At 43.7% G+C, this 27,569-nt stretch overlaps 1 protein-coding gene across 1 annotated transcript in view; it reads right to left on the bottom strand.

The window, feature by feature from the left end:
- Window positions 1-2,101: 2,101 nt before the first annotated feature.
- mgat3b (beta-1,4-mannosyl-glycoprotein 4-beta-N-acetylglucosaminyltransferase b) overlaps window positions 2,102-27,569 on the bottom strand; it is a 65,127-nt gene continuing 39,659 nt past the window's right edge. Inside the window, exons 2-5 of the mRNA XM_073463416.1 lie at window positions 8,562-9,021; window positions 5,517-6,184; window positions 3,521-3,803; window positions 2,102-3,359 (exon numbers count right to left, since the gene is read on the bottom strand). Of these exons, the coding sequence (XP_073319517.1) occupies window positions 2,862-3,359; window positions 3,521-3,803; window positions 5,517-6,184; window positions 8,562-9,020 (1,908 nt within the window). The 5' untranslated portion in view covers window position 9,021 and the 3' untranslated portion in view covers window positions 2,102-2,861. The remainder of the gene's footprint in view (window positions 3,360-3,520; window positions 3,804-5,516; window positions 6,185-8,561; window positions 9,022-27,569) is intronic.

The raw sequence follows: 27,569 nt of genomic DNA, 5'->3' as shown, positions 1-27,569 counted from the left end.
AGGCAGAAAATCTAATTTTATCTAACAAAAAGCGTCACATCCAGCATCGCCGTCATCTCGTCTCTCTCGTCTAATGTCAAGTCCTATTTAAAGCTCGTTCCTCCGCAGCCCCTCCGGGGTTGGATGGGAGTTTGGCTCTCAGCACCAACACCAAACCCCAAACAGCTGCTGCTGCAGACCGCTCTGCCATCGAGGCAGCGGCACAGACCCGACGCGACTGTCAGCGGCCTGTTGGTTAATCTGCTTTTCCCACAGTGAGCTCACAGCCACGAGGAGCCAGCGTGGTGACGGACTGATAGAGTTGGAAAAGAAGAGATACTGCAAAGCTAGTGCGAGCGTACTTGTCTGCCATTAGAGGAAAAAGTCGTGGAAGGGGACGGAATGCTACGTGTGGAGGTTTTAGGTCAAGTCTTACTCAAGGACACTTTCAGCAAGGTGAAACAGGTGGAAGGGAAGAGCAGGTTCTGTATTGAGATATTGTCTTGTCTTCGGGTGAAAATGAAGCTACGACAACAAACTTTTGCTATCAGATTTTAAAATATTCTCAGTCCCATCCTCACCCCTCAGCAACTTATTGAGTTTACTCCCCCAAAAACTTTTTATTCCTCTTGGGGAACCGTTTACATTGAATCTAGCCTGAAGCCGAGGTAAACAGTATCTGTAAAGCCCAGACAGGCGTTGAAGAAGCAGATGGTGGATGTAGTCAATCTACAATTAAAAGAAAAATCAATGACTTTACTGGTTTTGATTGGTACTTGTCTGCTGCATGTTTAGCTCCTTTGTTTTCTTAGCTGCTTCCTAGCATTGTTTAACATTTCTGCAACGACTCCCTCTCTCTTGACAGGAACTTAACTGAGCCCTCATGACACCCGCCCACAGAGGAAAGCCCGCTCGCCAAATCATCCACAACATCGCCGACTTCTGCCAAGAGATGTGGGGTGTGGGGATTTAGGCACGTAGCCACATCGACAGCCGTCTACGGCAGGGAGAAGGCAAGAGGCGTGAGCGCTCATGCCTAGATGTACAGATGAGAGAGATCTGCGGGTACAGGGGTGGTACCGGCTGCCCTGTCCCGTCCTGTCGAGACAGGGGGAGAGAGACGGTAAATACACGTCTATTATTGAAACACTCCTGTGAGGATTAACAGGAAATAGATACACACCCAAAATGAAGTGTGAAAGCCTGTGTGTGTGTGTGTGTGTGTGTGTGTGTGTGTGTGTGTGGGTGGGTGGGTGAAGGAAAGTTAGAGGAAGAGTTGGAGATTTAACATTTCAGACAGAGAGGGGGACGTGTAGAGAGAGAGAATATAATTGAATTGAAGAGAGCAAAAATGGCTATGTTAATGAGGATTAAGACGAAACCAACACCAAAGACAGGGAAAAAAGACACTTCATGGCATAAAAAGAGAAAGAGGACAAGAGACGGACAGAAAAAAGAGTCATTTTTCAGAGAGTGGGTGATTGACAGCTACGGAAAAGTAGAATATTTAACCGGAGGGACCTGCAGTCGACGTTGACCTCGTCTGATCACTGCAGCTCCTCGCCTGATATGAACCCACCCACTCATCTTTAAAAAACACCAATCCCTTCTCCTTTTTCACATACTTTAGTTTCCAAGGAAACAAAGTCATCCCAGCTGCTGGCTAGACAGAGAGACAAAACTGAAGGGTGATCTTTCCCCCAACCGGTCTCGATTGTTCTCGTCGGACAAACAACAACAGCGAGTTCCATCCTTCTCGGATGCCATCGACAGGCCATGATTTATTCAGAGCTGTCTGTGAGCGCTGAGGGGACACACACACATATTCTGCACGATCATGCCTGCAACACCCGTGCATCAGCAGGCACTGTGGGAAAATGAACGTCGACAGAGCCTCCCTTTTCTTCCCTTTTCATCACCGCTCTCTTCCTCCCTCATTATTCTTCGTTCTTTCCTGCCTTCTGTCTCGCTTGTGCTGTATTCCCATCTCGCTGTCTTTCTTCCCCGTCACCCCCCCTGATGATTCTTTCTCACCGTCTGTTTCCCCCTCTACAGCCCCAGCCCTCGCAATATGACACAAAGACAGATCACACACACACACCTTCGCTGTTTTTTTTTTTACAAACACACATCCAGGTCTAAGGTGCATGTGAATGAGTGTGGGTACATGAATGAGCGGAAACACTTCCATCGAGTCGTTCCTTTTCATTTGGCAGTGGGTACTCCAGCGGGGGTTTAAATAGGATTTATAATTTTCTACTGAGACCCAAGAATAATATCTGAACGTGCGTCTGTTTCTGGAAGGAGGTCACCAAATATGATAGGAAGACATCTGAAAGGTGGAGAGTGAATCGTGAGCATCAGTCCGTAAACTTCAGTAAACACAGACGGAAACAAACAAACAAACAAAAAAAAAAAAACGGTCCATCATTTCCAAGTTTCTCATCTCCACAGGTTTCACAAGGCTGTGAAATATCCATCTCTTTGCTTCGAAGCGGCCCCCGTTACTCTCAGCAGGCTCGGGTGAAGAAAAGGAGGATAGGGGGCGGGGTAACAGAAAGAGAGATAGCTTGGTTCCTCCCCCAAAAAGGGAGGAATGAGGAAATCTATGATTTTGTTTATCCAGTGGTTGTATCCTCTAAATGATCTCTCCGTAAATCCATGGTGGATGTTATTCAGTGCTCCCTTTTTTTGACCCCAAAATAATGATTTTTTAAGAGATTTTAAATCCCTGCAACATCAGTGCTGCCTGGTGGAGATACATGTAGTATCGCTCCAATGAGAGATACAGTTCATCAGTACCGTTCTGCCCCCAAAACTCAGTGTTGAGGCCTCACTCAGGCCTGACTAGTTACTTCACTCATCTCTTCCTAGCCGAACTCCTAGCCCTCTGTCAGTCTAGACGCTCTGCTGTAAGGGTTCTCCAGGAGGTAGTGGTACCGGTCATAGTGCTCCAGCATGTACTTGGGGGCGTACATGTGCTCTTTGGGGTCCACAGGGGGATATTCCTGCTGGGAGCCATCGAACCAGCCCCCGGTCCTGATCAGATCGCGGATGTAGTTGAGGTCACGCTTGTCCTCATAGTCGCCCCACCTCGGGAAGTCTCCGTTCTGCGCCGACACCAGCTTGAAGTAGATCCCCTCAGGCGTGAAGCACCAGGAGCAGTGCCACCCGGCAAAGTGAAAGGGGCTGCCCACTGACCACTGCACCAGGATGTGGCCTGTGTCGTTCTCATACTTACGGAAACCGGGCATGGTGTAGTATTCGCGGCGCCGAAGCTTGATACCGTCTCCATCATAGACGTGGTGGAGCATCCCCACCGTGCAGCCTGACACCACCTCTAGAGAGCCAAACTGCTTCCAGAAAAATCCGTACAGTGACTGGATGTGGGGAGAGAGGAGAAGAAAACAAGGATAATGAACAGATTGCCTGAAAGGAGGACATTGAACAGACCAATTTCATGAATGACGCATCCATCAACCATCATCCTGGAGAAAAACATTTGATTAACTACACACACAAGCTGACATATCGCTGCTACCTTGCGCATGTGGATGGCGAAAGGCTCCGTCCAGCCATCAAACAGCTTGAGGAAAAGGAGGCCGTCAAGCGCCGGGATTTCATCTGCGTCATTGATGACAAAGACGTCGTCCGGTCTCGCGCCCACCACCCTGGACATGCCGTTGTGTGTCAGGAAGGTACGCAGGTAGTCATCAGCGATCCAGCCGTCCTGCCGGCCTCCGTCTGGGAAGTGGTCGAGGAACACATAGAGGATCTTGTGACGTACGTAGTCGTACGTACCATTGAGGAGGAGGCGCAGGAAACTGGAGAAAAAAATTACGAATGCCATTTATTGCCATTCTTTTATCCAAAGAAACATACAGTGCCATGAATTTGTGTCACATTTGTATAACTATTTTGCACCTATCATTTTTAATAGCGATTGATTTCCACTTTTTGACTTTTTGTCAAGATCAGATTGCCATTTCAGAATCAGTCTGCATTTAAAAGTTCCCATGTGGAGTGTTTTACTGCTGGTGGGGCTACGAAGCAATATTTCCATGAGTGTTTTGCATCTCATGTTTTACTAGCGTGTGGTCCATGCAATCCACATGTGTGTTGACTTTCAGCAGGAGGGAAATGGAAATGGACATGATTATGAACACATTTGTTGAACTCTTACAATGCGTTGCAGCATTCTCCTAAACAACTGTAGTAGATGGGGACTTGATTTAAAACGTAAAACAACAAATAAAAAAAACTAAATAGTTGGTTCACTGGTGCCATTTAATGTTTTTTTTGGCAGGGAGGTTGTTTTCTTCCATTTTAAAACATGTCTCCATCTACTTCCAAGAACGCTGCAACGCTGTTTTGCTGTGAAGCTCCAGAAATGTTCTGTGGACTAAGAAACGTCACCCGACATTCTGCTGGCATAGGGGTGAGCACATAATGACTGAATTTCGGTTAACTTTTCCTATAAACTGCATTACCATGCAACAATAAAGTGACTTTGTCAGAAAATGAACAGATATTTAATGGATTACACAACTGAAGCATGCTTCAAAAGCCTGCTTGATTGATATTTCATACTGCAGAGAACAGAATGGAAACCAATGTTGCCTGGTGCAGTAGAACAAATACATCTAAACTGTGGAAAAATGCATTATGCTGGCAAAATGTTGCACCAGAGATAAAGAATAACAGGCGACAAAGGTCCTTGTTTGACAAATGACGCCTTTCAGTCAAAAAGCCCACTGTCCATACACCAACGTGACTGGAGGAACAACTCAATTAACCTGGAGAAATGCATAGCAGAAGAGATTGTTCACTGAATGTAGCTGCTTTCATGCAGTGTCACATCCGATGACTGAACACACCAATCTCTCCCCCCAAGGCTCCATGCAGAGTCGATCGTGTCGCTCTTGTCATAATCTGCTGTAAAATTGCTCCCGAGGCATTTCATGTTGTTGCCAAAGGAACTTCACTGTAATTTTCATTCAGCACACTGATAGTCAAGAAGCATGAAGGTTGGCTGTAAACAAAGATTGTAAGCTGTCAACGGTAACGAGTCGACGCATCGGCGGTGTCACAAATTGGCACAAACCTGGAATTTTCTGCAACTTTCGGATCTTGTACTAATGAATGTGAATATAGGGCGTAAATGGAGCTTTTCCTGTGACCTCAAATAACTAAGACTTGCCATGACATGATCAATATTGTATAATACACAACTCTGATATGAAAAAGATGGGATGCAAACTAACAAAAGAATGCACCGTGTCCCTTGCAAATGACCTAAATGAGTTTATCTCATCACTGAGCTGTGCTTCAAGTCCCGTCACCATATCGCACACTTTTACGTCTTTAATCCATCTTAAAGTTTGCTGAGCATGAATGCCATTTTAAAATGCCATTCTGTCAGGTACAAACCATCTGCCGATGGCCACACAGCACCTCAGTTGAGGATTAATGCTTAAACACACCTTGACCTTAAAGGCATGGCATGTATAACCTCCCGAAAAACAATGCTGTCTTACCTCAGAGGCCGTCTCTCTCCATAGGCAGTAAAGTTGGATTCACAAACGAGGAACAGATCGACGGCTTGGGCGAGCTCATTAAAGCGAGCATGCAGCAGGTCAAACTCGTGGTTAATGTTGATGGCGTTGATGACCCTCCGTGGGGTCTCTCTGGGCGTCAGCCGCTCCTTGGTGGGCAGATTGGAGTGGTACACCATGGTGGGAACCCCACAGTAAGGTCCGTGCCATCCCGGCCGACACACACACTTGACCAGCCGCTTCCCGTTGCCCCTGCTTCTGACCTTTGCTTTCGGAGCTACGGAGGGCTGCTGCTGTACTTCCAGTGGTTTCCGTTGCCCAGCAGCCACAGCTCGAGCACCTTCCCCAGCTCCATTGGCCACAGACCCCCCTGATTTCCCAGAGTACTCCTTTGGGGTAGCCACCTCCGTCCCCTGCCTGAAGCAAAGGGCCCCAGCTTTGGTTCGGACAAAGTAAGAGGTTTTGTCGTCTTGAAGCTGGTGAGTGCGGGTGTGGAGGTCTCCCATCATTTCTAAGGGGTCTGGCATTGTGTCCTTATGTAACGCCACATGGTGGTCTCTCGCCGCCAATGGGACCTCTGGAAGGTCAGGCCCGACAGGTTGGGCTGGGTGGCTCGGGTTCCGCGGTTTCAAGTGGTCTTCAACTCTTTCCTGGACAGAAAATTGGAAAAGAAAGTAGTTTAGCACCTTGAGAGCAATTTGAAAGTTGGTAACAAACAATGAGAAAAGTTCCAGTTCAGTGTCTTTGGATCGAGAACTGAGAGCTGGGGACAGTGCACACTTATCTTGTCAAGTTTATACCAAAATTTGCCCACTCTGAAGACCAAAGGAGATCCAATTTGGTGACTCATAAGAAGTTAGTACCAATTATATCCCATCCAAAGCATCCCACTAAACTCAGAGTTGGCCTGAGAACATGTTTAATGTGTACAATTCAACAAGTGTTTTTATTAAACGTAAAGAATGCAAAAAATAAAATAAATAAATAAAATTACATACGTACACATACAAAACTCAAAGACAAGTGAAGTTAAAGACGAATATCACATTAAAACATTACATCAGTTTTATAGGATCTGCTCTCTGCTATAGTTATACAGCCAATATGCTGCTACCTGCCTGTTTGCACTGTTGTATTGTTGTATATTTGTGTGTTTTTAATGGTGTGCTGTGCTATGTATAATGTTTCTTTTCCCAAAGTACAACGAAAGTACAAAGAAAGATTCCTGCAGAGGTTGACGATAGTCCATCCATCCATAATGTTTACTTGTTACAGTGGCCCATGAGATAGGACACTTTGGAAACCCATGTCTTACAATCCAAGCACTAGCCGAAGTTAAACTTCATGTTATATAATTATTACATGTTCTGATTACTTATACTAAGTTAGAGTTCGTTTGCAAAGATTTCTGTCTCTATGTATTTTATCATGGTGCTGGCAAAAAATTGTCTTGATGATTGGCTTTTTATAGTTCCTACTGCCTAGAAATGTATTTCTGTGCACACTGGACCTTGGACTTTTTAGTTATATTGTATCTTTAAAACTGCATTGTAACTAGGTAACTGGGTGAGTAACATCAAAATCGGGGCAATCATTTGTTTCTTGTCTCAAAGCCTCTGTCAACAAGGGCGTGGGAACTACCTGAAGGTTGAAAATGTATTTGCAAAGTGATTAAGGTTGAGCTTAAGATTAATTTATTAATATTTGTCTTGACGTAAACCAGACATTGCAATAAATAAATATTAACAAAAGCACATGTTCAAACATGGCCTGAGATTAAAAAAAACGAGCAACTGGGCAATAAAGTGGCAGAGTAATAGATAGGGTAAAACACAGCAATAAAATAGGGTAATAGCCGGATAAGATAAAAGATCGATCATGTGTGATGTAATATTACATGAGAATGACCTCAACAGGGTTATAAAAGCGAACAACATATGTACTCTTGATTTCTTTTTCCGTTTTCTGCTGTCCTTTTTTAAAATGCAGAATTATTCAACTTCCACCCACTTTTGATTAATCAAATCAAATTTGTAGATTTCTTAAATAAAATGACACATATCACAAAGTTCATGAAGATTGATCATTGTCTTCCTGTAGGTGACAGATGAGTAACAGAAAGGACCTGAGTGACTGGAGGTGAGCTTACGTAAGCACACACGACATTTTGTCTTACAGGACGAAGACATGACTGGATTTTGTTATAAAAATACAAAGAGATTGATTTTGGATGTGATCTAAAATGGGTTAATTTCAGCACAATGTTATCTCTTTTTTTTTTATCAACCTTTTATTCTTTGACGACACAATGGAGATTATGATTCCTTCTGCACTGCTTTGTTGTCCCACTGGAAGGCTGTTACAGATCTGGTGAGCTCAGATAAGGGTTCAACAAGTTCAACAAGTCTGAGCTCTTACGTTGTGAAGTGCATATTTTTAAGGGGATATTGACACTGTATCTTCTGATGTGTTGAATGGTTATACTTTGTCAATCTTTTGTCATCCTAAAGAGTAAATCAATAAAGATGTGTTGTACGGTCTGTATGATATTTTCCACTCAGAATACAATCGGTGAGCAAAACGCACACGTCTTTCTCTACCAGGTGCAGTCCAAACAACTTAGTGTGATTTCTGCCTCCCAAAACTGCAGAATGCTACATGTAAAAACTGCTTTTTTAGTAACGCTGGAGAAAAATCACAATGTCTTTAGCCGAAATTGGCTTTTTCAGAGCAGTCCTTGTTCAACAGTGGAGCGTCAGGTGCAGAGCGATTCCTCGGCACCTGACAAAAAGAACCAATTTGGGCTTGAAGCTTTACAATGTAAGAAAACAGAAAATGTAAGTAGTGTTTCACAGCGTTGCGAGATCTTGTTAGGGGGAAAATCCAATACAACAACACCACCATATTAGAAAGCTTATAACAACTAAAGAAGGCAGTCTCTATAAAAAAAAACAGTTTTATTGCAGGGTTGTTGTACTGCACTTACTGGTGACTTAACATACTGTAATAAAAGTTTACTAGTCTCACCTCATTTGGACTGTCTCCTCGCTGGTTCTCCTCCGGTTTCTCCCAAGGGTGAGGGGGCGCTGGCTCCTCCCTCAACCTCATCTCCAACCCTGCGCTGCCAATGATCCCAGCGCCTCCGACCATGACCCCTCCGATCCCCAGACCCAACCCTCCTCCTCCTCCTCCCCCTCCTCCGCCTCCCAAAGAACCCGGCAGGGCTCTGGCTTTGCTGTCCGGCTGCCGGAGAACAGGTAGGGGAGGGGCCTCTTCGGGGGAGGCGGGGCTGAGCGGGGTGGCGGCCGCGCCCTTCTCCCTCCAGAAGAAGCCGGTGACCATGATGAAGGACTTGATGTTGGGGTACGGGGCGGAGAGCTCACGCAGCAGGGAGACGTAGTGGAGGGCCTTGTAGTAGTGGAGGAAGGAGATGACGCACAGGCCCACCGTGCACAGCAAGAACACCCTGTGCCGCCGCATTTTCATCCTGGAAAGAGAGGAAATGAAGAAACATGAGTCCGACTAATAACATCAGAAAACAATTTCCGTTTTGAAATAATCTCTTTATTCTCATCTGCACCTCTGTGAGCGAAGCACAATTAACTTAAAAGTAATGTCCTCGGGGTTGTCCAACAGCACACACACACGCCCACACACACAAACACACACACACACACACACAAAATCAATCACCACTCCTTTACTTTGGTGAGAGCAATAGTCCAAATAACAGGAGGAAAGTGTTAGACTCAAGTGCACGGAGCCATGAACCTGCATTTTAGCCTTCAAGCTAGAATGAGTGCAACAATATTCAGCGTTTTTCCACTCAGACTGTTGTTTTCTCCTTTAATCCTCAAAGACCGAGAACAATTGTTCACTGTCTTGTATTTATTTAATGGTCCTATTCTCTTCTAGCAGTCAGCATCAAGAGCCATAAATCATTTTGATTCAGTCTGGAGTCCCAATTTTATATTTGCTTTGTCTGAGAATGGATGAATTTACCAGAAAACCCAAAAAGTTTTGACTGGTGTTTTTTTTAAAGATGTTTTTAGACCTCCGTCAGAATTTATCTACGTCTGACCTTTCCTAAGCAAGTTACAGTTATTTACAGTTATTAGTTATTTATTAATCAGAGCGTCCACAATAATCACTCTAAATCAGCAGGGAGTGGTGCAAAGTAACAGCTGATTGTTACTGTTTGCACGTCCCTTCGCCTCCCTGTCGACTCGTCTCCCCTCTGTTTGTAGTATAGTCAGCTCTTATTCCATCTCTGCCATTGTAGATGTACACAAACAACTATAAAAAGCAGCAGGCGAAGAAAACAAACTGAGTGACACGTTCTGTTTGTCTGTCCGATCGATCGCTCCGATCTATTTCCGTACTACGGACAGCATCGCACCGACTCACACCTAGACACACACGTCTTAAATTAACCACATTCATTCCATCATTTCACAGCACAAATGCCCACTGACTTGTGGGGTTCACAGTGCCAAAACATGTAGACACTATCAAGCATAAACCACATGACAGCTTAGCTCACGTTTTGTGCACAACGTCAAAGCCATTACGCTTCATGGCGACACTATTTGACATGACTGCTCCCTCCATCTCTTTAAAATCAACTTCAATCTCCAGTGGGAAATACTGTAAGAGGAGGACAGGGGAGATAGCATTAAATATTACACAAAATGTATTTGATAGAGACAAAGGAGGTGGCAGATCCTATCAAACAGGTGCTGGTTCCAATCTGGGAGGTCCTGGATCCTGTCCCGGCACAAACTAAGCCCTGCTAAGGGTGATTTCTCTACTTTTTAGTGTTTTTCCATCTCATTCTTTTGTATTTGCAGCCTGCAGCTTCACCACTGTGGTTCACTCACCACTCATCAGCATATTATTCATGTAGGTGACAGCCCAGCAACAAATTGGCACACGTAAGCAGATAAATGGTGAACATAAGAAGCATTTACGAGCTTAAGAGCCAAATATTTCCCTCAGTAGTAGGTGGAGACCAAAACCGAGCTAAAACGAGAGTGAATATTGGATTTAGCTTCATAATTTGGATTGAAACATCACTCTAAATGCTAATTTCGCCCTGTAACACGATCACCATGTGCCATCTTGAAAGGGGCTCTTTGGAGCTTCTGTGTTGCGCTGTAAGTTGTTACTTTATGTTAGCGGACTCCGTTTCTGAAAGAACATTTACGTCTGTAAAAGTTCAGGTTGTATTCAATCCACAAATGTTGGAAAAACTGGTTCCTACAAGTATATTTGGCCACACTGAGAATCAAAGGCCTGATTTTGGTGGTGCTGTGGCCTCACTCTGTCCAGTCAGCTGTACATAATTTATGCCAATGATCGCGCTGATTAAATGATTGGATTTAATTTCCATCCTGTAGCTTTTCATTGAGGACGATAAAGGACAGAGGAAAGAGTGAACTGAAAGAAGAGAAATCAGAATTTCCACGGATGTCTGGCTTCTCATGGAGGACTTGCTAAGTGTGGACGATACGAGAGATTTCTATAGAGTGAGACGGACCAGACAGTTCTTATCGAGTCCTGTTTGTAAGCATCTGCCTGATCCGTTTCACTAACATTTTGTTATAATAAAGAAATTGACTCAATAGAGCATAAAAGTGGACTCAAAGCTTCTGAATATGAGCATCTGTCTTGGCTTTGAATGGGGATTTCCTTTTTAAGGCCAGGCACAGGCAGTGCCGGGTCAAGGAACGGGGACACTCGATGCTTACGCAGCAAGATTTATTATTGTACCCTAATCCATCTTCGCAAAACGCTGGACGACTGAACACATTAAGCATACAATGTGCAGGGGAAATGAAAAAACAAAACACTGAGCTAAGGGGGGGAGAAAAAGAACCAACTCTGCCAGTGACCTCCCAGCAATGCATCGCATGAATCTGAAGTAGCTTGTTCAGCACAACCCACCCCTTCCACCACCCCGAGGGTCCTGACTACTGGATGTGAAACGGGAAGAGGAGAGTGATGTGGAGTGTGAAGAAGGGCAGGGGGGGAGTGAGGTCCAGCTGAAGATGGGGGAGGACGAAGGGGAAGAGCGGGAGAGGATGGGATGGGATGGGAGGTGGTGGTGGTGGTGTGGAGAGATGTGGTCCAGTGGAGGGAGGATAGCAATGAATGAGGCATGAGTTGGTGCCTAGAGGAGCGAATGTCAGGCCAGAGAGGAGAAGAGAGGAGGAAGAGTGGTAGTGCTCTGTGAGGATGAAGCATTTTACAGTCAACAGCTGAAAACGGATGCATTAAGATCCTGACTGGAGCTGAATCATGTCAGTCTATAGTCCTGAGTCAAGTCAGGTAAGTTCCAAGTCAAGTTTCAAATGAAAGACCAAATCAAGTCCCAAACTTTGGTTTGGTCTGCACTGCCAATCACACGTCTCCCTTGTTCACGAAGCCTCATTGGCTGCTGTCAGACTGATTTAAAATTAATCTGTTGGCAGACTTCGGGAGGATCTCATGTCAGTCCAAATCAAACAGATTATGTCCAACTGAAGTCAAGTTTCATTTGTGTTTTGAAAAGGGAAAGTTCACCCCCAAATATGATGGAACAAGATGGCACTCGGCACATACAAGAATACATTTAACACAGAATTAGCACACAAACAAAGAGGAGCACTGGTGACGATAAAGTAATAAGTGATATCGGTCGAGATGACATTTTTCCCCCCATATTTATTTATTTATTTTTTCAAAATTGAAGATCCAAGCAGTCTTTGAGATTCTGGTGCTCTTTTCAGGTCATGTTGTGGGAAGGAAATCTGTCCCACGCTCCCCGTGTTTTCACTCAACCAGCCCTAATACTGCAGCGCTGGCACAAATATGCAACCATCTACGGATAGAGACAATTTCACGTTGTGTAACTACTCCATTTTCTTTCCGAGATGCTATGCTGCTTTTGCAAAATATAAATGAAGCATACATAATACCTCAGTTGACATGAACACAAATCATTCATGGGAGCGAAGAGGATGAGAGGGATGAGGAGATGGGAGCAGAAGGGAGAAAAGAAGACAAAGGAAAAGCGGAGATGAGGTGGAAGCTGGTGGTGTTTGGTGTATCACTGAGGCACTGCGCCACCTCATCTTCCACTGCCACATCCTTTCACTTCCCCACGATTATCTGTCATCTTCAATTCCCCCTCACATTTGCTCCCTCTGTCACTCCACTCTTCTCCGTCTCCCCCACAGCTCGCAGTAAAAAGACAAAGAGGCGGAAGCGAGGGGTGAATCAAAGTCTCGTCTCTCGCGCGGAGAAATTGAAAGAAACAGTGACGGAGAGCAAAGTGAAAGAGGTTTTCTTCCTGTTTTACCAAAAATGCACGGATGCCGCATGTCAGATTTGCTGATGACCCAAAGAAGAGTCGCAGAATAGTGGAATGATTGTTGGTGCCACTGTTGCAAAGACAACTGGATCATTTCCTCTTTCCTCAACGTCGCAGATAACAACAACAAGGGACAAAACGTGAGTTTATTCAATCATCCATCCATCCTCTTCAGCTTATCTGGGGTTGGGTCAGGTTATTCCAGGCGCCCTTCTCCCTAGCAACACTTTCCAGCTCGTCCTGGGGGATCCCGGAGGCGTTCCCGAGCCAGATGTTGCACTCCCAGTTGGTCATGCCAAGAAAACCTCCAAAGGGAGGCGCCCAGGAGGCATCCTAATCAGTCGCCCGAACCACCTCAGCTGGCTCCTTTCAACACAAAGAAGCAGCAGCTCTACTTTGAGCTCCCTCCAGATGTCCGAGCTCCGCATACTATCTCTAAGGCTGAGCCGCTTGTATCCGCGGACTCATTCTTTTGGTCACTGCCCAAAGCTCATGAACACGGGTGAGGGTTGGAATGTAGATCGACTGACACACCAAAAGCTTCACCTTCCAGCTCAGCTCCACTTTCAAAAGTGGCCTTGGCAACAAATAGTAGTTTTACTGCTTTGAGTGTTTGTTGAGCGTTAAAACATAACTGGAAGGTTTAGCTGTGTTGATTATTTGGACCAGGTGTCTTTACCAGAAGAGGAAGAATAACAAAACAGTTGAATCATAAAGGGACAAACCACCAACCACCTTTTAAACATGCGTAAATACATAACAAGGTTCAAACTTTTGGAGAAAACTTTCATTCAATACTGAAAAGTTTTGAATAGTAAGAAAGAAGATAGAAAATTGACCAAACAATTTACCAAACGTAATGAGCCCGTCACCAAAGCATATTCAAAAGCACTTACAAGCAGAGCCGCATTTTCTGTCAACTGATTGTTGCCCAGGAGCCTCAAAGCCAAGCCATGAGAGTCCAACTTATTCCACTGTGCTCACGTCACCAGCCATTGTCAGTCTTGTTGCAAACCTTTCCTCTCCACTGCGATACTGCCTGTCAGGTTATGCACAGGGTGGAGTTCTACATGTGACGTAACAGTGTCCACCTACCTGTAGCCCTCATAAAAGGAAACACAATTGAAATTTGCATGGGCAACTACACTATCGGCCTAGCTGGAGGATAAAGGCAGTTTAAATGCATCGATCTAACCGTCACTGGTTTTGCATCTTACCTGCCTCCACCCTCTCCCTGCCTCTATTTTTCTATTGTTGATTTTTGCAGGGAGAGCGCATAATTAAAAAAGTGATAGTGCCAAAGATATCTGGCAGCAATTATTATTTTTATCTATTTGCATCTAATTAATCTGCAATCTGCTACATGTTTTAATAAGCAACAGTTTCGAGAAGACAGGACATGGCATTTAGTTGAAAAAAGGACGAGGCTGAAACACCTGACTAACCTGTTGAGTACAAAGTACAAAGCAGAGAACCCGGCCAATAGAGCACCACTGGATTGATGACAGAGACGGCTCGAGGAGGATGGTTAAGTGATTTTGTGTTGCTCTTCAACAAGTTGTGTGACATGCACGGGACAAAGGAATTGTCAAAAAATGACATTTTTCACTGGACGCCCATTTCTTTCAAACTTCATGCCCCAGTTTGTAGCAGAGGTTTTCTGTCTAGTCTCCAAGCCAAAGGTAATAAAACCCTGATAACGTCATGATTGTCAGCATCAGGTTAATTTTTTATCAGACTCTGTAAAGCCACATAAGGTACAAGGTACAAGATAATTCATCTGTCATCATACAACACAGGGTTGTATAACAAAATGAAAGTTCGCAAACTCCTTCATGCTACACAAACGCAGACCATATAAACAGGTATTAATACACAGACACACATAAACACGTAGTGCATCTTTTGAATCTGCGTCAGGGTGAGTGTAAGCAGCAACAAGATGGTGATGATAATGTGGTCGGCATCTCAGCAGTACTCAGTAATGTGGTGATGGGAATTAAACTTGTTTTGGTTTTAATTTTGTGTCCTGTAATCATTTTTATATTGACTAATATGTTAAAGCAAATAATGACCTAGTGAACAGATGGGTTGGCAGCATCAAACCTCATGCCGAGTTAAACTCGGTTGCATGATTTACACTGAAGCATTTTCCAAATAAGTCAGTAGTCATGCTTTTTGGCACAGGGCTCTGGTTAGAAGTCACATGTTGATATCCATCATAAACAAGATCTCTCAAGGGACACGAAGCTTAAAATACATTTCAAAGTATGCACAAAATGTGGTCAAACCAGTGACGGGTGAGAGCTCTAGAGAAGAGCCAACAACTAAAACAATATGAAAAGCGTTATTTATGTGCTCAGTATAGACTTTCAATGCATTTACTTCCTGAATTAATGAATCTTACATTCATTAATAGACTGTGCATTTGCTTTGAGAGCTCCTTTAGTGCGTAGCTGTTAATCTTACCATCAGATAGGAGATAAACCTGTGTTTCACGTCCTTTCATTCCTACCTGCTGTAAGAAACAGCACTTCAGGACAAACCAGTCTGTTAAAAGCCTTTTAAAATCTGAGCTGGGCAACACCCCTCACCCGTCTGTACGGTGATATCCAGCCAATCAAAACTGGGCATGTGTTCAGGTCTGGAATGCATTGAACTGAAGGGAGAGGACATTTTCAGAAAACTACTTTCTGTGTGTTTTCATTCAGGCCGGCTTGAGTTCCTGTGTTTATCCAACTGAAAGCTTTTTATTTGAGGACAGTCTGATATCAGAGGAGGTGGAGGGCGGAGCGATGGCCCCTCTCCCCTACAACACTTTGTTTATCTTATCAGTTTGGTCATATACTTTCACATCGCTCCTCCCAGACAAAAACTCCCTACTCTCCTTTTTCTTTCTCCACCCTCGACTTTGGCTATGTGGGAATTTTTTCAAAAGGTTTTGGGTCTGCACATGCACCCTTGGAGAGTTTAGAAAAGCCCAGACCGCCGGTTTGACGAACGCAGCCCAAACATTTGGTTTGGAGACAGGGAGGCCGATCGGAGTGATAAACAACCGCAGAGAGAACGTACGTGCCAGGAGCACTCGCACTGAACTCCTTCTAATTGCATCAGTCTGACTGTGTGTGTGTGTGTGTGTGTGCTGCCACTGCTGACCCGCTGAACCAATTTCACATTGAACTTGGTTGGTCCTTGAATTTGGGGCTCGCAGACAAAGGAGGAGGGGGGGTTCTGTCTGTCGTCATGGCTACAGAGGCTTAACGAGGGGCAAATTGCATCATTGTGCATAATGTGTGTTTCCTAATTGAAAACAAAACATATCAGTGCACACATCAGTTCGATTTTTGTTTTAAACAAGAGGCAAAAATCTGATTTAAAACAAAAAAAGGCGCAAACTTTACTAAAATCTGGAAAATTAGACCAAAAAAAAAAACCCCTTAGTGCAAACACTGTAAAGTTTCTGTACAAATCCAGCTCCTCATTAGAATCTAATTTGCATCTCCTTCCCATTTTTCTCATCCCCTGTGCAACAGAGCAGCATGTTGTGAGCTGTCAGTGTCAAATAAGGACCTCATTAACTGTAAATTATCGTGATCAGTCTCCTCTTGCAACAGGAAGATTTTGGGGGCGTAAAATCTGGTTGAATATAATTTAGGACCAAATGAGCCCTTTTAAAAAAAACACGGTATTTTTAGATCTGAAAAAAGCCTTCGTTACAAAACCTTTACCCACAAGAACGATCGAATTAAATAAACATTTGGTACCGTACGTTTCAGCAGTATATAGGTTTTGATATTTGTCGCCACAGAGGTCAGCCAGACACCACTGAAACCAGCCAGTTAAGCAACCCTTCCTTTGACTCTGTTGTTTGTGTTGGGTGGAGGAATGATTGGTGGGACGCCCGTGTCTATTTCTGTGCTGCCATCTATTGTCTGGACAGGAACACTCATGTTTTTTTTTTTTTTCAGACTAAAATAAGTAATCTGCACACTAAGCTAGCTTGGTTGCCAAGTGCTCAGTTTCACACTGTATGGCAAGTTTAGCATTTTAATGGTTGTGAGGCTTTTTGGTAACATTTCAATTAACTGCGGACAGACTTACACAACTTACTGCAAGTATTTCTTTCATGAACTGGCCAAAAATCAGCCACCATCATCATGTATCTACCGACAGAAGGCGACTAATCCTACACTTGATATACGGCACGCTATTTAGGCCTTGTTACACAAACATAACTATCAGTTGGGACTGGGATTCAATTTTCAGCCCTGGACTCAACTCCAGCAAGAGTACACAACCACAGTATGTGCAGATATAGTGTTGTGTATATAAGTGTTTACGCACACAGAGCCAGACACACAATCTCGCACTTGCTGGCTTTAAAAAATGTTGCCACGTCAGCAAAAGTCTTTCATAGGTGGAATGACAAATGATGCAGTACCTCTCCGACGTGCTTAAAGGCCTTTGTTTTATAAGAACTCAAGGCAGTGAAGCTTTGCGCTGTGTGTGTGTGTGTGTGTGTGTGTGTGTGTGTGTGATGATGATGCTCTATAGCCGCCTCGACTAAATCCCCCTTTTTTCTTCTCTTTCAGCACAAAGAAAACTCACAAACATCTTTTCCACATGGGAAAGGCTTTGGTATCGTCTCATCTGAACTACAAAGTCTCTCTCGGCTTATTCAGCACCACCCACAGTCTACTGACCAGTCCGTTGACCTCACCTAACAAGCACCCTGGGGGGATATCGAAAACGAAACAAAGCACCTTGGGTGCAGCAGCAGCTAGTGAGACAAACTTCCGACCAGACGATCACAAGTTTGGCCCAATTAAAGCGTCTTTTATGCGGCTCTGGAACAAAAGAAACCAACTTGTAATTGCTCTGTGTTCAACAAGACCCCCCACCTTAACATGACCCACAAACTTTAACAGGCCACCTTTTGTTTACGAGACGTGAAGCAACAAACCGGTCGGGGAATCCTGCGGCATATTTGAAATATAAAGCAATTGTCTTCATGGGTTTCACTGACAAAAGAAGAGTGAGCATCAGGTGGGATAGAGAAGGGTGATACGCGAGTGAGGACACAATAGGGATGCGTACATTCACAGTGACAGCCCGTAATGTCATATCCCTTTATATGCTGAAGGTCAGAAACAGAATAGCTCTGTAATCGAAAACCCACAGTATATAAAAGGTGTCGGGTTGATGCAGATCAGGTCACAGTTTAGCACACTTTAAAGCCTGTCTCCTTCACCTCAGCTCAGGATTAAACACAGATAAAGCCTAATAAATGGAAAATTGTGTTGCCAAGCAGATGGTGGCCATTATGGAAGCACCTGTATTTATTTAATGTTAGTCATGCAGTATTCCTCAGATCATTACTGCGAGCTTAACATGCTTTTATCAGCGCTCACTTCTATAGTGAATATCTTTGTGGAGTTGATTGCCTTTTAAATTAATACAGTTTGGGGCATTTGTAATTATTTCTGACTTCTTAAAGACAAAATGACTAATCAGTTAATGAAAGGAATAAATGTCTAATCCACAATCAAGATAATCATCAGCTGCAGCCAGAGGTATTTAATTGTAACACAGGCTAAAACCTGAAATCTCATTAACACTTTTCTACAGACTTTGTTTTTCTTGGAGGGTTTTTGTTCCAAAATCCATTTGAAGAGTGCAAATCGCTAATCGGATAAACAAACACTGCATGAAATTGAAACTAACTGAATATGACAAAAAAACTTACTTTTTTAAAGTATATTAAATCTTGATCCACAAGGCAACAACTACCTCCAGAGATGGGCGAGTTACAGAGTAAAAAATGCTTGAGCCATAAAGTTTAATGGAACTGATCCTCCCAATACCAGAGAATAAGAGTAAATCTCTCACCATGCACCGCTGACGGCACTCCCCCCTGTTGTTTCTGCTCGGCCAACTCTCTCATAGGTGGTTGCCTGGTTAACAGTCACCTGGATTGCTGCCCTTTACCCCTCCTTCTCCAAACATGCCACATGAGTGTGCACACACACTTTGACAGTCAACTGAAGTTTCCCATCATACTCTGTGTCATTCTGTGGCTGTATTTCCATTTAAATCAACCAGACGTACCCTTTAGCCTTGCTGGCTCGTCTTGCTGTTCCTCCTGTGGCATTAAAGGAACAGTTCACCCCCATGTATGGATGTATGGATGTATTTAGCAATGGATATCCAAGCATGGCCGCCCGTTCATGCCAATTATAGCTGTTCACACAGCGCATACTGCATGCTCTCCATGGAAAGGTTTGTTTGGCGTCTGTGCCCGTAATGCATGTTTACCGGAGTCTTTTTCCTGGATACATCTGGCCGACTGCCATGCTTGATTTGTGGCTTTTGAGTCATGTTTGACCTGTTGGTTCTGATGGTGTTAAGCTGTTCTTGACATACAGTATGTGATGCTTTGAGCTGTTGCTTTTGGATGAGTGCCACGTAGCATCTGTAGGCGCGAGTGCATCGTATGACCAAAGGCTTACATTTTGGCCACCACATAACCAGAAGCTCGTCAGCTCCGTCTTCATATGTTGTGATTGATTTGTTAGATAAAAGCATCCATAAATAACACAAACCAAACATTGACATACCTGACTGTTCCAGCATTTTGAGCATATTTTACTTTGACGCTGTGATATGCACCCATCGGTGTGTTTACACAGGATAAGGTGTTCAAATATAGCAGCACATTCATGCCGATGAAAGCTATTCAGTCAGTGCAAAAAGTTTCTCTCTCTTCCAACTTTCATGCCCATAATGCCTGTGCATTAGCGTCTTTCCCTCGATCCACTTAGCTGACTGCCTACGATTGATTTGTGGCTCTTAAGCTACATTAATTTTATTGCATGAAATTGTGGTAAGTAGTTTTTATACGAATGTGACGCTCTGTTGCTTTTAGATGAATGCTACGTAGCCTTGCTCAGTACAAAAATAAGGGTTTGATAGCTGTCCTGTTTGCATTGTGGAACAAAAGCAACCATAAATGTCAAATCTGAAAAATCAGATGACTTTAAAAACTTTAATGTGGCATTTTGCTGCTTTTAAGGACTCAAAATAGTAGATTTGAATCATGGCTCTTCATCTCTTATTCCTTATTCCAGTGGCAGAACATGAGTTCCTCTTCTCCATGTTTACCTTTAATCATTACTGAGTTTTTGTTCGTACATGCAATCAAAAGTATTAAATTATGACTCTTTTCAGCCAGAAATAAAAGAAAGAAAACTAAAACATACAAATAGATGCAAAAATTAAACAGCCAGTGTCCATTATCGAAGATGGCCGTACACAAATCCAGTATCTTTTCACTTATAGCTTAAAGTTATGTGTCCATAATCATTTGTCCACAAAAAACACTTGGTTAGGGTCAGGAAAAGATCATTTCAGTCGTCACAAAGACGGCTGGAGATGCTTGACTACCCGTCAAATATATCCGCCACAATCACAACGGGAAACTGTGTCGAGTTCTTGTTAAAAATATCCACTGTTGTCACGCTTACAAATGTTGAAACAGTCTCAAACTGCCATCACTGGCTGCCTCCTCGCCTGTAACTCCACCACCATCCCCTCAACCTCCGGATATGTCAGTCAGTCAGACGTTTCATAGAAATGTCAATATGGTACGTAGGCTATGACACGTACAAATGTGAGCGTCTCAGTGGTTTGCTGTAGCGTTAACCGCCATGATTTCATTCTGGCGACTGGACTGCGGCTTCCTACACTACAATATCTAGAGTATATTCTTCTCCCGTCTCTTTTGCAGCAGAATCGGGGAATTCAGCTCTTATTCTCTGGGCTTATGGGTCACCGGTTTGGTGAGTCAGATGTCAGGAGAAAGCCAGCGTGCTAAGTGGGTTTCAATAATGCAGGCATGGTGAGGGCCCCAGAAAGTGTGTGTGTGTGTGTGTGTGTGTGTGAGTGTGAGTGTGAAACTGTGTGTATGTCAAGATAGAACCAGTGTTTAAGGTGTACATGAATATTGGGAAGTGGATGGCTGGAGCTGCGGCGTGAATGCGTGCTGCCTCTGAGAGATTTGGTGCGTGCGAGGAATATTGTTTGGGTGTGATTTAGTGTGTGTGTGTGTGTGTGTGTGTGTGTGGATTGAGGTGGGAGGATGGGAAAAGCCGGTGGAATGCCTCCATTCCTCCGACCTCATCTATAATTCAGCTCCGTGGCGGTCCGTGAGGTCTTTCCCTCGTTCCCCCCTGTTCGCTCTCTGCACTGAAGGTGGAGACAAGTGTTCCATGGTACATTTCACCGTCTCTCCCCATCTATCCATCCCCATCTAACGCTCCCTCTCCAGAGGCCTCGAGCAGCTGTGAGCAGCAGCCCGGCGAATTTCACCGAATGAAGATGTTGTGAACATAAAGAATGTGCAAAATGCACGTTCTCCGTCGTGTTACGCCGACCTCATCATCCACCTTGAGTTGATATCATGCACTTCCTGCTGTTTTTACCTTTTCCTTGAAATCACGTTTTTAATATCCTATTGTATGTTGTGTTTCTCCATTTGACGTGTTATGCAAAGCACTTGTGTTTGTGTATTAAACCTGTTATATAATTAAGCTTTACCAGCCTTTGCCACGATGACTAAGCTTTGATTCTTGCCCAGGACCATTTATTTGCATCCGTTTATCCCATCCCCAAAACACTGACTGGAGTTGTACTGAAGGCAAATAATGCACATTCACTTCAAACGTAAGAGGAAAAACAAAAAAAAGGTTAAATTGATGCCGCAGAGGTCGAAATATAGCTTTTAGTCACTTTGGGCCGAGCTCTAAAAACCGTTGCATTGCTGCCTAAATGCCCACGCTGCTGCAGGCTTTTTATTAAAAATCTGGACTGTCCAAGTCCAACCTGAGATCCCGAATGATGTCATTTGTGTTATATTCTCAAAATTCTTAAATTATCACAGCAGAAACAATACAACTGTTGTCTAGGGTGCTGAATAGTTAGAAGCCTTGAGGTGTCATTTATAACCAGAGCCCGACTGATATTTCAGCTGGCTGATATCTTCACAGATACATCGGTATCGGCCCATGATGCCCGATATGAAAACTCACACACAAAACACACACACAAAAAATAGAGGTTATTGTTAACCTGCAAAGTATCCTTCCTCCATTACATATCCTCATTGTAAGTGTTAGATGGGTTCATAAAGATGAGGTTACACTAGCATTTCCAAAATTCACATTATGTATTTATCTAACAGAATTTTCTGCTTCAAACCATATTTGTTGGTTTTCCCGAACCTTTTCACTGCAGTCAAAAACCGTTTGTTTGCCAGTTTGGCTCATTTATATTCATTAAAGAAACACTGATTTAATAAAAAAAAGCTCTTGTAATCCAATAAATCAGTTTATTCAAATGGAGGATTTAGTTTTGGGGTTTTATTCATGGTGATGTTCTGATAAAATACGACCACAGTTATTCAAAGCTACATTTGAAAACCTCAGAGGCTTCAGTGCAGCCCTGGTGTTTTCCCAGGTTGACTTCTAGCAGTGACATGTAATATAAGCGTCCTGCCCCTTTAATGGCAGGACGCTTATAGTACCACACCAATATAAACACAACAAATCAAACATAGTCTTATCCTTACCAGTAAATATACCAGTAATACTAGAAGCAGCAGCAGCCCGATGGAAGAACGACTGCAGTGCTCGTTTTAAGAATATTAGTAACTGAAGTAAACAGCATTCAGGCAGCAGCAGTGGTGGTCTGTGTTTCGGTTTTATGTCCTTGTATAAGTTTTGTTTGTAACTATAAAAGCTGCACAGTCATTGTACCTCAGGGACAATAAAGCCTCAGCTGAACTCTATTTTCCTCTCTCAAGGCTCACTCAGCCATTCTCCTTCTTCACTTCCTTCCCTCCTTCCTTTCTTTCTTTCATTTCAACTTTCTCTTACATTCTGACACCAGCAGTCTGCAGAGGCACTGACGACACGTTCAGACCCTGATCCTGTCTCAGCTGCACTGTACCATTTTCCTCTGTTATTACTTTTTTTTTTTTTTTTTTTGCTCCATCTCTGCAGTCTCAGCCCAGAAAAGGTGGCTCTCACATTAATGGAACACTGTCCTCCTTTTTTCTTCCCCCCGCAGTAACTTCAATTTAAATGTCATGTTCCTGCGGGCTGCTGGGTTTTTCTTGTATGTTGATTAAACCTTCGGCTGCTGCTCGGAAAGCTGTCAAGCTATTGTTATGCTTTATTATTATGGCTGTTATTTTCAAGCAGGAATGACGTGGGGATTCAGTATGTGGGTCCAACTCAAGTCCACTTAACTAACTAAAGACTAACGTTAACATGGGTGAGAGGTGCTGGAGGTAGGGTTGGGCCGACGAACAATGCCATCGTCCATAATCCCTGACCATCGTAACATCGTGGTTCAAAAGGCTCCCCGCTGCAATTAAGTGGCGTGTCCCCTCAGAGTTGCCGTAGGGAAAGAGTTGTTGTTGTTGGTTGTGATATGTGCAGAGAGGAAATGAAAAGAAGTACCTTGCTGCTCAGTGCACTAACATTACGTCTCCACGTCCTGTTTATTATTTTCTTATTAAACCAGCTCAGTTAGAGAGAACCCAAAACACTCATTAAATGTGTGGCAGCAGTGTTTCTTTCCCCGCGGGCCCCTGTGTCTCCGTTTTGCACACAGTTTTCTTAGCTTAGCTTCCTTGGCTAGTCGGCCAATGTTGTTTTATGCATATGAGAGTGAACAAAGCTAAGTTACGGACATGCGATGCGGAGACGAGGACGCTTTTAAACCTGGCACAGGGATGTACGTCGGGAACGGGAGATAACACACCAGCAGCTTAAAGTATTTTAATTACTCATTTTCCATCCGATTCTGTTACAAAGGTCTGATGTAAAGCTTTACAGGAGACATAATAGCCATTTTGAAATGCTTCACTTTTATGTGTATAACCTGAATAAAAACACATTGTTTATGTTCATTACGTAATAATTGAATAAACACATGAGGTTTATTATAGGTCTGCATTAATCTGATTCAATCAGGCTCACATCAGTTACTTATTCTATTCATATTGACTCAAATTGATGGAAAAACTTTGCATTAAATCTGACTCCTGACATTTAACTTGTGTAATACAATTAGACGGGAAATTTACATGTAATTAAGGTACTTAAAGTCTGTTTTACACATAATTATTTCTTTTTGAGCGTAGATTTAAAAATATATACATATAAAACAATCCTGTCTGTATGTCTCCTCTGCTCTTTTGTTGAAAATATCAATCTCACTTATTTTGCACCTTCGTTCAAACCCTCTAACAGCCATAACTTTTTAAACTTGAATTGCCTTAACTTTAAAGAGGCTCTGTGGAGCGTTTGCTTCTGCTCTCTGTGAACAGCCTGAGAGGCTCCGAGACGAGGCACTCGAGAACATGCATACAGTCACAACTTAAATCGTCCACAGGCTCATATAGGCAACTTAGACAGATGTAGAAGGTCTCAATTTTCACTTCATATTACAAAATCTTGAATACCTCAGGAACAGTTGCTCTCAGAGTGAATGTGGTCGACCTGTTTCTGAAGTCAGATGAGGCTTGATTCCTGTGTTATGAATTTTAAAAAAGGAAAGTAACTTTATACAACACCTCCCTTACAGTAATTCACTTGTGCAGCTTTGTCAGCTAACGTTAGATGTCTTACATAAGATATGTTACATATTTGATGAAGCCTGCTGTGATTGAAAAGCGGAGCATTGAAATGTTATTTTTCTCGGATAAAGAGTGTCAGCAAAAGAAACACACAAAAAAAAAGCAATGAAGCCTGCAACTCTCGCCGAAAGTAAGTAGAACAAGTTGCGGCGTACAATCAAATTCCTAGCTTTGCATCTTCTCAGCTCTGCGACGCTGATCTGAGTTCAGTTCTCCTCCCTCCGTCTCCAGGATGTTCTGTCTTGAAAGCTAATAAGACTCCCTGCAGCCCGCTGATCTCAGTTCAGCTGCCACAGCCTCCGGTCTTGTTGACTGAACACCAAATTAAAAAGGTAAGCCAATTATACATCTGTGGCCTACGGGAAAACTTCCCTCCACTACAAAGGCTTTAACGTCCGTCTTCCCAGTTTCCAACAATCCCCTGCACCGTCGTACATCACCGTGCCGCTCCGCTAATGAACACAGCTCTCTTAAAAAGCAATCTTCGCTGCAGTGATTCACTCCTTCAGTCATTTGCAGCATCCATCCTCCTCTGTTTGCCACGCCCACTCGCTTCAGATCGACTCGAAGCCGAAAAAGGCCAACTGCTACGTCTCCGGCTACAGTTAGTTCGTTACCGCTCTGCATTGTGATTGTATGGCGGACTCAGCTGACTCACGCTGGCGTTTGTTGTAATAACAGGGCTGTGCAGATCATCTTGACAGTAAACAAACATGCTCTCCTTGCTGCAATTCTTTCCCCAGGTGTGTCATTATTTTCAAGACAGGATGAAAACACCAATTCTCTCTCGCAAGATTTTTTTTCCCCGTTCCTCTCCCACCTTCCTGTCCTCCCTCTCTTTCTCTCGGATGCCTGCTGAACTGAGAATTGTTTGCTGCAAGGACTACCGCCTCTGTTTGTGCCTGAAGTATTGAAGTCATTATTTTGGCTTGTGTGTGTGTGTGTGTGTGTGTGTGTACAACAGAGAGAGATTGTGGGGTGACAGTGGTCTCTGCTGTGGATCTGCATCCACGTATTGAACATACAAACCTCGCTGCGTCTGTCTGTGTGGGAGAAAATTAAACGGCAGCAGACACAAGTGGGTTTTTACTGTCAATTCTCCGGGGCGTGTTTGTTTACCCGTGTGAACACACATCGCGGCGGCGAGCCAAGCTTTTGTGAAGAGCGCACCTGCTTGTGCTCGTAGTGTCCTTTCATCCGTTCCTGTTTCGCTGCGTCCTCTCCGGTTGAAAGCAGCCCGCGTTACCTTTTCATGAAATCAGTCGGCCGGCTAACGATCTGGTTAACTGGCAAGGTCAAGACACCAGTTCAATACTTGTCATTGACACTCCAATCAAAATGGCTTACACGTAAATGGAGCCTGATTAAACAGCACACAGTCACACAGGCCTGGGATTAGCTTAAGTAGGTCAACACCCAAAAAACACAGGGCTTGAAGGATTCGCTGACACACTTCTATTGTGTGTGTGTGTGTGGCTGCCATTGTTATTACGGAAACAGGAAGATGGAAGCTGAAAGGTTCCATTTTGGCTCCGGTTAAGCCTTATGGTCTTTGCATTAGCGTACAGTCCGGGCAGTGATTGCTGAAAGCACAAAATCAGGCCTGATGGACCCAGAGAATGGCGCCTTTGTGTCCAGCACTGTTGCTGTGTAATGCATAACACGATACTGAATGCCGAGAAGCGGCCACGCTGGTTTTAAAGCAGCCCACAGTCATGAAATCTACAACCATACATTCAATTCTTGCAGCAGTTGCTCAATTTAACTCTCGTGCGACAAGGCATGTGGGCATTTTGATGGCGGTAATGTAATGTGTTCTGCAGCAGCAGAAACTATGCTCGGCGCTGGGGAACAAGTGGTGGACAGGAGTCAAGGGTTTCACCTGACCGCTGCCCGTTCGGCCTCGACAACTGTTTTTAATTACAGGTCGATGGAGGCACTCTGCTGCAGGAGTAAGGGTGGTCGGAGAGAGTGAGAGTGAAGGGACAGTGATTAGAGGGAGGAATGTAAGGAGCGAAAATCAGAAGGAAACAGCTTGAGGGATAAAAAGGGGGACGAAAGGGCAGTCTTTAAGGGGAGGCACGAGGAGGGTGAGAAGAGAGGAGGGGTGGTGCGGCAGGAGGATGTGTGGCTGTGGACGTGAGGGAGAGTAGGAAGGAGGGAGGGAGAGGAAGAAATAGAAATAGAGAGAGATGTGGGGGAGGAATGCAGCGCAAGCGCCGAATAAAGAAAGAGCCAGAAGCTGTGTGTGTGTGTGTGTGTGTGTGTGTGTGTGTGTGTGTGTGTGTGTGTGTGTGTGTGTGTGTGATCAAGACTGCAGACGAGATCACAGTGTGAAGGAGGGCTGGAGTGGGAGAGGAGGATGTGCAACAGAAAAGTTCAACAGAAAGAGATGAAAGATTTGGTGTGTTTACATGCACACAAACCACTTCAGTGCTGTGGACTCACAGATCGAGGGTAATAGTCTGATTAAGGAAACGAGATTTACACAAACCTGACAAAGCATTTTTAAGTTGAGACAAGAAAATGAAGGCTTAGATGGTATGTATGATAGGGTACGATTAACTCAACTTCAACTAGAGCAGGATGGGGGTGAGTCTGTGTTATGACATTTTCATTAATGGAAACAGCCCTTTAGTAGAGATGAAACAATCAGCTGATTAATCAGTTAGTTGATCGGAGGTCAATCTTCAAGCAATCAGTGAGATCAGTCCAGTTTTCTAAATGTGAAGATTGACTGCTGGGAGAGCTGGTTGGCCAAATAACAAAAAAAAGAACATTTGAAGACATCGGTATTGGTATCAGCGTATATGTTGGCAGATAGGATTTTATTTTTACATGATGCATTCTTATTATTTATAATTATGAAATTTCCTGTCAAGTTTACTGTTTCAGTGCACTCTCCTGCCTTTGCTACATACAAATCCATGTTTGTTTATGTATATATTCTGTGTGTATAAGAATAACGGCCAATATATCA

The sequence above is a fragment of the Pagrus major genome, chromosome 1, assembly GCF_040436345.1.
Source record: "Pagrus major chromosome 1, Pma_NU_1.0".
NCBI classification, from domain to species: domain Eukaryota; kingdom Metazoa; phylum Chordata; class Actinopteri; order Spariformes; family Sparidae; genus Pagrus; species Pagrus major.
The sequence above is the reverse complement of the archived record's forward strand: the minus strand, read 5'-3'. Positions and strand labels throughout refer to the sequence as shown.